Genomic DNA, 13427 nt, shown 5'->3' with positions numbered 1-13427 from the left:
GAGTGAAACTACTAGATCAGGATTAATATGACATTAGGACATCTTAAAGTGAATCTTATAGTTGAGATCAAGTCCACATTTCCAGGCATAGTGGTTTGTTTCAACTGCATCTTATCAGCAAGAAATCTTCAGCATCAAGCAGGATGCACTAGAATTTCTTTTTTATTTATTTATTTATTTATTTTATTATACTTTAAGTTCTAGGGTACATGTGCAGAACGTGCAGGTTTGCTACATATGTATACATGTGCCATGTTGGTGTGCTGCACCCATTAACTCGTCATTTACATTAGGTATATCTCCTAATGCTATCCCTCCCCCATCCCCCCACCCCAAGACAGGCCCTGGTGTGTGATGTTCCCCTTCCTGTGTCCAAGTGTTCTCATTGTTCAATTCCCACCTATGAGTGAGAACATGCAGTGTTTGGTTTTTTGTCCCTGTGATAGTTTGCTCAGAATGATGGTTTCCAGCTTCATCCATGTCCCTACAAAACACATGAACTCATCATTTTTTATGGCTGCATAGTATTCCATGGTGTATATATGCCACATTTTCTTAATCCAGTCTATCATTGATGGATATTTGGGTTGGTTCCAAGTCTTTGCTATTGTGAGTAGTGCCGCAATAAACATATGTGTGCATGTGTCTTTATAGCAGAATGATTTATAATTCTTTGGGTATATACCCAGTAATGGGATGGCTGGGTCAAATGGTATTTCTAGTTCTAGGTCCTTGAGGAATTGCCACACTGTCTTCCACAATGGTTGAACCAGTTTACAGTCCCACCAACAGTGTAAAAGTGTTCCTATTTCTCCACATCCTCTCCAGCACCTGTTGTTTCCTGACTTTTTAATGATCGCCATTCTAACTGGTGTGAGATGGTATCTCATTGTGGTTTTGATTTGCATTTCTCTGATGGCCAGTGATGATGAGCATTTTTTCATGCGTCTGTTGGCTGCATAAATGTCTTCTTTTATCCTCTAGATGTAAGTTAAAGATTATTAGCTGTAAATCTTAGTTTTTTCCTCTGTATAACAGAATTGTTGTAAGCATTAAATGGCAGAATATGTAAGGCACTTAACAAAAGGTGAGCAGTAAAATTACTATCTGATATACAATAAACTGATATACTATATAATAGTCATATCAAATTTACTTCCAAAACATTCCATAAACCCCACGATCCTCAAAGAGACTAAGGAAGCAGTAAAAAATCTAAGTAATTCATTCCTTCTACTTCTACTCTACTATATTTATTGCTTTCAAATATGTTCAATGAAAAGTATAAAAGAAATGTTACCTTGTGAAGAGAAGTCACGCTTTAAGCTCAAAGCAGTTTATATAACATTGAACTTGGGCACTCACATATTGCTTGAGACTAAATCACTCATTTTAATGAATAATTTTATGCACATTCAACTGTATTTTCAGAAAACTCAAAGGATTAGATACAATTCTAGGAGTTTCAAAGTTATTTAAGCAGAAGAAAATTCTCTCACTTATTAAGATTCACTTTAGTAGCCACAAGTTACAAAATTTCTAAACATCCAACCACAGAACTTCTACTTTTTCATGTAAGAAAACTAATCTTAGTAGAAAAAATAGCAGAATCCAAATTAAATTATTTGCACACTAAATACAATCACGTGAGGTTAGTAATATTATACTTTAAAACATAATATATAGCTAAATTTTACTGCATCAACAAACAAATTCATATGCAAAAGGAGGCAAGGTGAGCGGCATAGACATTAACTTTCAAGAAGTTTGCATGAAAACAATTTCTCCTCATATTCCACCATTTTTCTATGCCATTTCAAATCTAAGATATTAATTCCAAGAAGTAAGGGAAACAGTAAGAATATAGTATTCTACTTCCTGTGGATTCAGTTACCTACAGTAAACAGTGGTCTGAAAATATTAAATGGAAAACCCCAAAAACAAAGAATTCATAGATATTAAATTGCAAGCCATTCTGAGTAACATGATGAGATCATGTGCTGTCTGGCTCCATCCGGTCTGGGTCATCAATTGTCCCTTTGTCCAGTAGATCCATGCCATATATGCTACCTGTCCGTTAATCACTTAGTAGCCATCTCAGTTATCAGATCAACAGATCACAAGAAGGGTGAGTACAGTACAATAAGATAGTTCGAGAGAGAGAGAGAGGTACCACATCATATAATTTTCATTACTATATATTGTTACAATTGTTCTATTTTACTATTAGTTATTATTGTTAATCTCTTACTGTGCCTAATTTATAAATTAAACTTTATCACAGATATATATCTGTAGATATAGATATGTATAGGATAATACCAAAGCCTACATATATTACGTTTCTTCCTATAGGGTTTGGTACTATCTACAGTCTTAGGCACCCATGCGGGGTGTCTTGGAATGTATCCCACATAGATAAGAGATGACTACTGCACATGTTCCCAATCCTTCCTTCCAACCATTTTCTTTATTATTATTATTATTATTTATTATTATTATTTTTGAGATGGAATCTTGCTCTGTCACCCAAGCAGGAATGCAGTGGTGCGATCTCAGCTCACTGCAACCTCTGCCTCCTGGGTTCAAGCAATTCTCGTGCCTCAGTCTCCAGAGTAGGTGGGATTACAGGCACACCCCACCATGCCCAGCTAATTTTTGTATTTTCAGTAGAGATGGGGTTTCACCATGTTCGTCAGACTGATCTTGAATCCTGACCTCAGGTGATCTGCCTGCCTTGACTCCCAAAGTGCTGGGATTACAGGTGTGAGCCACCGCGCCTAGCTCCAACCATTTTCTGTATACTCACCCAATATAGTTGAAAATGAATACTCCAACAACTTCCATTATTTTGTACCTATTCTAAATTATAAAGTGAAATGAAGAAACAATACATAAAGGTACTTAGACATAAAAAATTGTTTTATTATAATCATAAGTTTTAGGGAACAAAATATATAATTTATCCTACAATTGTCTGAAATAGGTAACTGAAATAAAAACTTTTGATCTCTTGAAGAAAAAACAATGGAATAGCTAATAATATAAACTGAAAGGGCTAGACAGCTGTCTTTATCTGTTTTAGTTTATTAACAGTCTAAATTTCCTGCTACAAAATAAGTCAATCATGTTTCTCTTCCAGGTCAACTTGCTTTCAGTTCAATGTGATGTTAATATTAATAATCCTAGTCTCTCTCTGTTTCAAGAGTCTACTGTTGCCATACTGCTGTCACCAACACAACAGCAAATTCAGCATGAGAGAAACCTAGCAGGTAGTTTAATGTTATGCTGACTGCTAAAAACCCTAAAAGTTTTCATTAAATATAAAATTGGTTCCATTCTAAGTAAGGTTGTAGTGATAAATTTGAGAAACGTATCTCATTGCTTTATGATTAATGTGCTTTCTGAATTTTTATTAATCACTGAAACTCTATGGAATGTTGAATTTAATATTACTCAAACAGAAATATGAATTTTCCAAAACAGATATTCCATCATCAATTAAAACATGTCTTAAAAATAGCTTTTTAAAAATGATTTTCACTTGTTCACAATAGAAAAGTATTATTCAAAGTAAGCAATGAAAAATCCCAATTGAGTACTAACTAAAATATTAATAAGCTTAAGCCTCTCAATGTCTGTCCTAGTGAACAAAATGCTGCCTTTTGCCTAATATATGCATTTTTAAAAGTTAAAGTAACTTCGAATAAATAATCTCACTGCAGTCACTATAGTTCAGTAATATATTAAATCATTTTATCCTTCCCAAATTACATTATAAAATATGACACAGGGGTTCAAATTTCATCAGTGAATATACTGTATTACTAACGATAAAATGAGAATATATAAACTGAGATAAGACACATAGCTTAGAAACAAGCAACTAACTCCTAATAAGAAAAGCTCCTAATATTTGAAATGAACAAGAAGGAAGTTTATATTCTCTTTTGCCATAAACAATTTTTAAGAATAATATTTATTGATAACATATCCACTTTCAAAAAAGATTTGGGGCAGCTTAAAATAACTGTAGCTCCATAACATTTGCATAAATCACAGCCCATTTCAGTGTAAAAGTCTTAGAAATAAAAATTTAAAAACCATTAAACACATTATTACAAGACTGACCAATAATGAAACTTTGTAGGCTTAATATATTGCCCAGAAAATAAAACAGATTAAAACTACATTAAAAAAAACTACTCATACAAATCTAACAACCTATAAATATAAATTGAGTAAATCCAATGATTAAAAAATAGAAGATAATAATTACAGCAAAATAGACTTGTTCTATATAAAGGAAAAGCTTATTTAAAATATCAAGAAAACACATGAATATGGCAAGGTAAGGGAGGAAGGTAGAAATAAACAACTTTAAAAACAATAAAGAAGATACAAAACAATAAGATAACATTTATAAACCATAGCTTGGTAAAAATTTAAAGGACTGATAACATCCTGGGTTGATAAGGTGCAACAAAGGAGATAAAGATATACCTTTATTAATATGTGGGTAGAGATATTAGCTGGTAAAAAGCTTTTCAGAAAGCAATCTGCTAATATTCAATTAGATTTATAAAGCAATCCTTGGACCAGCAATTATACTTACAGAAATTTACTGAATAGAAATACTTACACTATACATAAAAATAAGTGTACCATACAGGATATTCACTATAGTCATGTATAAGAACAAAAAATGTATAAATAATCTAATATTCACTGAGAGTAGTACATAAAGTAGTACACGGTCATATTATAAAATACCACACAGTCACTAAAAATAATGAAGTTAACATGTTTATACTCATGGAAAGATCTTCAGGCCTTACTACAAAAAAAAGAGAGAAACTATGGAACAAAATATATGGCAAGAAAAATTTAAAAATTATATCTATATATTTGTACTTATGAATATAAACAGATAGGAAATGGATGATAAGGAACAAATCAAACCTTGAACTGGTTTACTCTGATGAAGGAATAAGGGATGGAAATAGTTAAATGGATCTTTAAGGTTTCCTTTCTATATAGTTCCATTAAGCTTGAAACTCTAAAAATATTTTAAAGTTTTGTTTGTATAATGAAAAAGTTTTAAGTATTGCATGAGATAATACATTATACAATGTTAGACAAAACAGGATCTATAACTAATCAAAGTATCACTATGAAGGTTATCTTCATAATTAGGATCATAACATTTTAGTAACAAAATGGCTTTGACATCATTTGCTTATAATTTCCCATTTTACACAAGGTAAAATTGAGGCTTAAAAAGTGAGGTTTGGATTATAGTCAAGTGCGCAGTCTTTAAAAGGAAAATATACAGCGTGGAAGGCAAGACGACCTACTAGATGCAACCAGGTGGAACAGCTCCCACTGAGGGGCCAAGAAGACTGGTGGGCCCTAACAGATCTTCAGAGGGAAAGCACCAAGAGTGATACAGGGAAAACACAGAAGCTGGGTTGAAGGAGGAGAAAGCTGGGAACCCTACCCAGAGCTACTGCACACCTGGACTTGTTCCTGGCCCTCAGTGGCTCCGGGGACTAAGCGAGTTGAACTGGCAAGATGCAACCTTTTCTCACCACAGGCCTCTGGAACCCAGGCAGGAAAAGACCCCTTGACCACCACAGACACTTGAGTTGGCAGGGAGAGGGGCTTAGAGAAGTGGTAGGGGCAGCAAGCCAGCTGATGTGGAGCCCAGGGGGTTTGGTACTGGAGTATGTGCAGCAGAGCTGGCCAAGGACGGCCATTTCCGGCTCAATTTGCTCCCATTGGAGACTTTAGCTCTAAGGGAACTGTTTGTCCTGAACTCTGCAGGGCAGTCTTGCCCATTAGACTAGCTGTTTTAACCTCAGCACCCCTTGGTCTGCTGGCATCCCCAGAAGCCCCAATATGGCCACGCCTGCTTGCAGGGCAGCCTCAGGTGCCCAGGGGACCTGCATTGGCAGACTGTGCCTGACTGGCTGAGAGCTCCAGCAGAGCTGTCTCCACAGCTATGAACCAGCCCATGCGCTCCCTCCCCACACTCCAGCTTCCCCACTATCCACAGCAACTCCACACATCTTTGCCGTGCATGTATGCATGGCCAGCTTTTGCTTTCCTTGCCATACCAGCATGTAAAATTGCAGTCTACCCAACCTCCCACCACCCACCACCACTGCAAAAAGAGCCTTGGCAGGCAGAGAACCAGCTGGCCCCACCCCCGCCAGTGGCTGACTTTTGTGCTAAGACTGCCACTGGAATGGAACTAAGTGCAGAGAAGAGAGGATTCTCCCCAGACCTGAGTGACCACTCCTGCTTGCAGGGGCATAGAGAAGGCACCCACCTGCACCCACAGGGGCCCCACCCTTGAGCCAACACCACCTGCAGTGTGATCATGCACACAGTCATCAGCAGGGGCTCTACATGCCCTCCCCACAGCTGCGCTGCCTCCCCCACCTTGATTAATGCAAGCAGAAAGGTAGGCACTCTGGGACCATTTAGTACCCTGACACAGCTGCTGCTACCACTGCTGCTGGCACATGCAAACAGGGATGAATCCCACTGTAATCGCACTATGAAACACTTTAGGTAACACCACCTATCCCAGTGTAGTGACCAGTGGTCACAGAGCGCCTTGCCCCTCCCACCCCACCCACCCCGACTGCCTTACGTGTGGATTCCCAACCACAGTGGATTCCTAACCCCAAGGAGCCAGAGATCAAAGTTGGGGCCCAATACGAGTCCCCCGGAGTTAGGGCACACAGTCCAGGAAATGGGAGATGAGCGCTGGCCCACTAAAATCTTCCAGAAACAAAAGCAGTTAACTAAATCCACCTTAAACCTCAATCAAACATTCAATGTCATTAAACAGAATAAAGGAAAAACAAAAAAACCAACGAAAGGTGAGCAACCTCAAAGACTGAAGATAGGTAGGCCCAAAAAGATGAGAAATAACCAGCCCAAGAAACCTGAAAGCTCAAAAGGCCAGAGTGCCTTCTTTCCTCCAAACAACTGCATCACCTTTCCAGCAAGCAACCAGATTGAGATGGTTGAAATGACAGAAATAGAATTCATAATATGGATAAAGAAGATAACAGAATTCAAAATAAAAATCATTGAGCTACAGGAATACACTGAAAGGCAATCCAAGAAAGCTAAAAATCATGATAGAAACAATGCAGGGACTGACAGACAACCTAGTCGGTATAGAGAAGAATGTAACTGATCTGATACAGCTGAAAAACTTACTACAAGAATTTTATAAGGCAATCTAAATTATTAAGGGCAGAACAGATGAAGTGGAGGAAAGAATGTGAGAGCTTGAAGACTATCTTTCTTTTCTGTTTTTTAAAATTTTACTTTAAGTTCTGGGATACTTGTGCTGAACGTGCAGGTTTATTACATAGGTATACATGTGCCATGGTGGTTTGCTACACCGATCAACCCATCATCTAGGTTTTAAGCCCTACCTGCATTAGGTATTTGTCCTAATGTTCTCACTCACTTTTTACCCCACCCCCCAACAGGCTCCAGTGTGTGATGTTCTCCTCTCTGTGTCCATGTGTTCTCATTGTTCAACTCCTACCTAAGTGTGAGAACATGTGGTGTTTGGTTTTCTGTTCCTGTGTTAGTTTGCTGAGAATGATGGTTTCCAGCTTCATCCACGTCCCCGCAAAGGACATGAATTCATCCTTTTTTTGTATCCTGAGACTTCGCTGAAGTTGCTTATTAGCTTAAGGAGCTTTGGGGCTGAGACGATGGGGTTTTCTAAATATACAATCATGTCATCTCCAAACAGAGACAATTGGACTTTCTCTCTTCCTATTTGAATACCCTTTATTTCTTTCTCTTGCCTCTTTGCCCTGGCCAGAACTTCCAGTACTATGTTGAATAGGAGTTGTGAGAGAGGGCATCCTTATCTTGTGCCAGTTTTCAAAGGGAATGCTTCCAGCTGTTGCCCATTCAGTATGATATTGATATTGATTCATATTCAGTATGACATTGGCTGTGGGTTTGTCATAAATAGATCTTATTATGTTGAGATACATTCCATCAACACCTAGTTTATGGAGCTTTCAGCATGAAGGTGTGTTGAATTTTATTGGAGGCCTTTTCCACATCTATTGAGATAATCATGTGGTTTTTGTCATTGGTCCTGTTTATGTCATGGATTACATTTATTGATTTGCATATGTTGAACCAGCCTTGCATCCCAGGGATGAAGCTGACTTGATTGTGGTGGATACGCTTTTTGATGTGCTGCTGGATTCGGTTTGCCAATATTTTATTGAGGATTTTCTAATCAATGTTCATCAGCGATATTGGCCTGAAATTTTCTTTTTTTGTTGTGTCTCTGCCAGGTTTTGGTATCATGATGATCCCAGTCTCATAAAATGAGTTAGGTAGGGGTCCCTCTTTTTCTATTGCATGGAATAGTTTCAGAAGGAATGGTACCAACTCCTCTTTTTACCTCTGGTAGAATTTGGCTGTGAATCCATCTGACCCTGGGCTTTTTTTGGTTGGTAGGCTATTAATTACTGCCTCAATTTCAGAACTTGTTATTGGTCTATTCAGGGATTCGACTTCTTCCTGGTTTAGTCTTGGGAGGGTGTATGTGTCCAGGAATTTATCCATTTCTTCTAGATTTTCTAGTTTATTTGCGTAGAGGTGTTTATAATATTCTCTGATGGTAGTTTGTATTTCTGTGGGATCGGTGGTGATATCCCCTTTATCATTTTTTATTGTGTCTATTTGATTCTTCTCTCTTTTCTTCTTTATTAGTCTTGCTAGCGGTCTATTTTGTTGATCTTTTCAGAAAACCAGCTCCTGGATTCATTGATTTTTTTAAGAGTTTTTCGTGTCTCTATCTCCTTCAGTTCTGCTCTGATGGCTGTTTCTCGTCTTCTGCTAGCTTTTGAATGTGTTTGCTCTTGCTTCTCTAGTTCTTTTAATTGTGATGTTAGGGGGTTGATTTTAGATCTTTCCTACTTCCTCCTGTGGGCATTTAGTGCTATAACTTTCCCTCTAAACACTGCTTTAGCTGTGTTCCAGAGATTCTGGTACATTGTGTCTTTGTTCTCGTTGGTTTCAAATAACTTATTTATTTCTGCCTTAATTTTGTTATTTACCCACTAGTCATTCAGAAGCAGGTTGTTCAGTTTCCATGTAGTTGTGCAGTTTTGAATGAGTTTCTTAATCCTTAGTTCTAATTTGATTGCACTGTGTTGTGAGAGACTATTTGTTATGATTTCCGTTCTTTTCCATTTGCTGAGGAGTGTTTTACTTCCAATTATGTGGTCAATTTTAGAATAAGTGTGATATGGTGCTGAGAAAAATGTATATTCTGTTGATTTGGAGTGGACAGTTCTGTAGATGGGGTGGAGTTAGGTCTGCTTGGTCCAGAGCTGAGTTCAACTCCTGAATATCCTTGTTAATTTTCTGTCTCATTAATCTGTCTAATATTGACAGCGTGGTGTTAAACTCTCTCATTATTACTGTATGGGAGTCTAAGTCTCTTTGTAGGTCTCTAAGAACTTGCTTTATGAATCTGGGTGCTCCTGTACTGGGTGCATATATATTTAGCATAGGTAGCTCTTCGCGTTGCATTGATCCCTTTACCATATGCAACGCCCTTGTCTTTTTTGATCTTTGTTCATTTAAAGTCTGTTTTAGCAGAAACTAGGATTGCAACCCCTGCTTTTTTTTTTTTTTTTTTTTTTTCTTTTTTTTGCTTTCCATTTGCTTGGTAAATATTCCTCCATCCTTTTATTTTGGGCCTATGTGTATCTTTGCACATGAGATGGGTCTCCTGAATACAGCACACTGATGGGTGTTGACTCTATCCTATTTGCCAGTCCGTGTCTTTTAACTGGAGCATTTACTCCATTTACATTTAAGGTTAATATTGTTATGTGTGAATTTGATCCTGTCATTATGATGCTGGTTATTTTGCCCGTTAGTTGATGCAGTTTCTTCATAGTGTTGATGGTCTTTACAATTTGGTATGTTTTTGCAGTGGCTGGTACTGATTTTTCCTTTCCATATTTAGTGCTTCCGTCAGGAGCTCTTGTAAGGCAGGCCTGGTGGTGACAAAATTTCTCAGCATTTGCTTGTCTGTAAAGGATTTTATTTCTCTTTCATTTATGAAGCTTAGTTTGGCTAGATATGAAATTCTGGGTTGAAAATTCTTTTCTTTAAAAATGTTGAATATTGGCCCCTACTCTCTTCTGGCTTGTAGGGTTTCTGCAGAGAGATCCACTGTTAGTCTGATGGGCTTCCCTTTGTGAGTAACCCGACCTTTCTCTCTGGCTGCCCTTAACATTTTTTCCTTCATTTCAACTTTGGTGAATCCAACGATTATGTGTCTTGGGGTTGCTCTTCTCAAGGAATATCTTTGTGGTGTTCTCTGTACTTCCTGAATTTGAATGTTAACCTGTCTTGCCAGGCTGGGGAAGTTCTCCTAGATAATATCCTGAAGAGTGTTTTCTAACTTGGTTCCCTTCTCTCCGTCACTTTCAGGTACACCAATCAAACGCAGATTTAGTCTTCTCATATAGTCCCATAATTCTTGGAGGCTTTTTTTGTTCCTTTTCATTCTTTTTTCTCTAATCTTGTCTTCATGCTTTATTTCATTAAGCTGATCTTCAATCTCTGATATCCTTTCTTCCGCTTAATCAATTCAGCTATTGATACTTGTGTATGCTTCACGAAGTTCTCGTGCTGTGTTTTTCAGCTCCATCAGGTCATTTATGTTCTTCTCTAAACTGGTTATTCTAGTTAGCAATTCCTCTAACCTTTTTTCAAGGTTCTTAGCTTCCTTGCATTGGGTTGGAACATGCTCCTTTAGCTTCGAGGAGTCTGTTATTACCCACCTTCTGAAGCCTACTTCTGTCAATTCGTCAAACTCATTCTCCGTCCAGTTTTGTTCCCTTGCTGGCAAGGAGTTGTGATCCTTTGGAGAAAAAGAGGCATTCTGGTTTTTGGAATTTTCAGCCTTTTTGCACTGGTTTTCCCTTATCTTCGTGGATTTATCTACCTTTGGTCTTTGATCTTGGTGACCTTCGGATGGGGTTTTTGTATAGATGTCCTTTTTGTTGATGTTGATGCTATTCCTTTCTGTTTGTTAGTTTTCCTTCTAACAGTCAGGCCCCTCTGCTGCAAGTCTGCTGGACTTTGCAGGAGGTCCACTCCTGACCCTGTTTGCCTGGGTATCACCAGCAGAGTCTGCAGAACAGCAGACTCTTCCTGTTCTTTCCTGCTGCCTGTTCTTTCCTCTGGAAGCTTCGTCCTAGAGGGGCACACACTAGATGCCAGCTGGAGTGCTCCTGTATGAGATGTCTGTCGAACCCTGCTGAGAGGTGTCTCCCAGTCAGGAGGCACAGGGGTCAGGGACCCACTTGAGAAGGCAGTCTGTCCCTTAGCAGAGCTCAAGCTCTGTATTGGAGATCCGATGCTCTCTTCAGAGCCAGCAGGCGGGAACGTTTAAGTCTGCTGATGCTGCGCCCACAGCCGCCCCTTCCCCCAGCTGCTCTGTCCCAGGGAGATGGGAGTTTTATCTATAAGCCCCTGACTGGGGTGTGGCCTTTCTTTCAGAGATGCCCTGCCCAGAGAGCTTATGAAGGATTTATTCTGTATCTCAAATAAAGATCCTCAACAAAATCACAAAAATTACTATCCTGTTCTAAAAATATACTAACTGTATATTTTTCAACATTTTCTAAGAAGACCATATAATTGAACCATAATAATTCTATTTCTCTCAATTAATTGCCTTTACAAAGCTATTCTTCAACATTATGTCTTAAGCTATACCCAAAGATTGCTATTTAAAAAAAAAAAAAATTTTGGCCGGGCGTGGCGGCTCATATCTGTAATCCCAGCACTTTGGGAGGCTGAGGAGGGCAGATCACATGAGGCCAGGAGTTTGAGACACCCTGGTCAACATGGTGAATCCCTCTCTCTACTAAAAATACAAAAGTTAGCCAGGCATGGTGGTGCATGCCAGTAGTCCCAGCTACTTGGGAGGCTGAAGCAGGAGAATGGCTTGAACCCAGGAGGCAGAGCTTGCAGTGAGCCAAGACTTTGCCACTGCACTCCAGCCTGGGCAACAGAGAGAGACTCTGTCTCAAAAAAAAAAAAAAAAAAAAAAAATTCTAAGTACAAAAAGGCCTCTGCGTTTTCTAATATCTAAAATTTCTAAAATATTGTCCGATGTGTGTTCTCTTCTGGAACACATGTAATATGAAGACTTCTGTAAAAAATTTCTTTCATAACTCAGGATCAAATACTAGTTTATTTCCTAATGCTAACAATGCAAAATAATTTTGTTCCTCAACCCCAGAGACATTGGACAATGTCCACAGACATTTTTTATTCTCACAATTGATGGGAAGGAATGCTGGAAGGCAGAGATACTGCTAAACATCCTAAAATGCACAGAACAACATCCCACACAACAAAGAATTATGTAGCCCAAAATGTCAGTTGCTGAGGATGAGAAAGTCTAGCTATATAATGAGATACATAATCCACTGTCATTATCTCTTTCGGTGACCATTGGAATATTTAGAACTAAGTCAGCTAACCCAGTGTTTGCTCTCCCTTCTTCACTTGTCACTTTTTTCCCCACTACAACCAAGAATCCTACAAGGCATTCCAGTTAAATGTTCTGGAAAAATACCAGAAATACCATTTTTAATACCTTTCCAGTAGGGAAAGAGTTATACTATAACTATAAATATTATGTTAAATCACAGAACAAGTAGTATTTTATATTTGAAAAATATGATGCTTCTTACCTTAAATAGACAACGACATATATATTCATATACCATATGTTGTAATGAGCTGATAAGTGTCTGGATTCTCTGTTCTGTATTTTCAGAATCCTGTAGATTATAATTGGAAATTCATTAGGAAATTTATAAACATTTAAAAAGTACTCCTATAAATTGTTCCTCCAGATTCAAAGCTGATTCTGAAACAAGTATCTTCAACCATCAAATTCAAGGGATTAAACAAGTGCATTAAACTTGTATACTAATATAATATAAAAAAAGATGCATCTTTCTTTAATGTATAAAGCCTTCAACAAATGAAAATTACAATCAATTCCCAATGATACAACATAAGTTGAATTTTATCATATCACTCTCCTATCAGCATTAAAGTACTATCTACATCAATCTAGGTTAAGGCCATTTTAATTATTTATATTATAATTATCAATCCAGCCCCAAAACAATATGACAAGAATACCTTATAAAGAATTTTCTTATTCTCAATATGGGAACCTCAATGATCTTAAATCATGTGCTGCAGGATGAATAAGGATGAACAATAACTTTGAAAATGATGCTGTAAAAACTCACATAAAATTTTAGTTTTTGATCTGATATAATAATTCCATTTTGCAAGATTGTAATAATTGAAAAACA

At 37.8% G+C, this 13427-nt stretch overlaps 1 protein-coding gene across 6 annotated transcripts in view; it reads right to left on the bottom strand.

Moving 5' to 3' along the window:
- The window catches only part of DYNC2H1 (dynein cytoplasmic 2 heavy chain 1), a 359810-nt gene that overhangs the window by 203187 nt on the left and 143196 nt on the right, over nucleotides 1–13427 (bottom strand). For all 6 annotated transcript variants that reach the window (XM_054438209.2, XM_063672124.1, XM_063672125.1 and 3 more), the window contains one exon: nucleotides 12789–12878. In XM_054438209.2, the coding sequence (XP_054294184.2) occupies nucleotides 12789–12878 (90 nt within the window). The remainder of the gene's footprint in view (nucleotides 1–12788; nucleotides 12879–13427) is intronic.

Source organism: Pongo pygmaeus, chromosome 9 (genome assembly GCF_028885625.2).
Source record: "Pongo pygmaeus isolate AG05252 chromosome 9, NHGRI_mPonPyg2-v2.0_pri, whole genome shotgun sequence".
In the NCBI taxonomy this organism is placed as follows: domain Eukaryota; kingdom Metazoa; phylum Chordata; class Mammalia; order Primates; family Hominidae; genus Pongo; species Pongo pygmaeus.
Note: the sequence above shows the minus strand (reverse complement) of the source record. Positions and strands in the feature narration are given on the sequence as shown.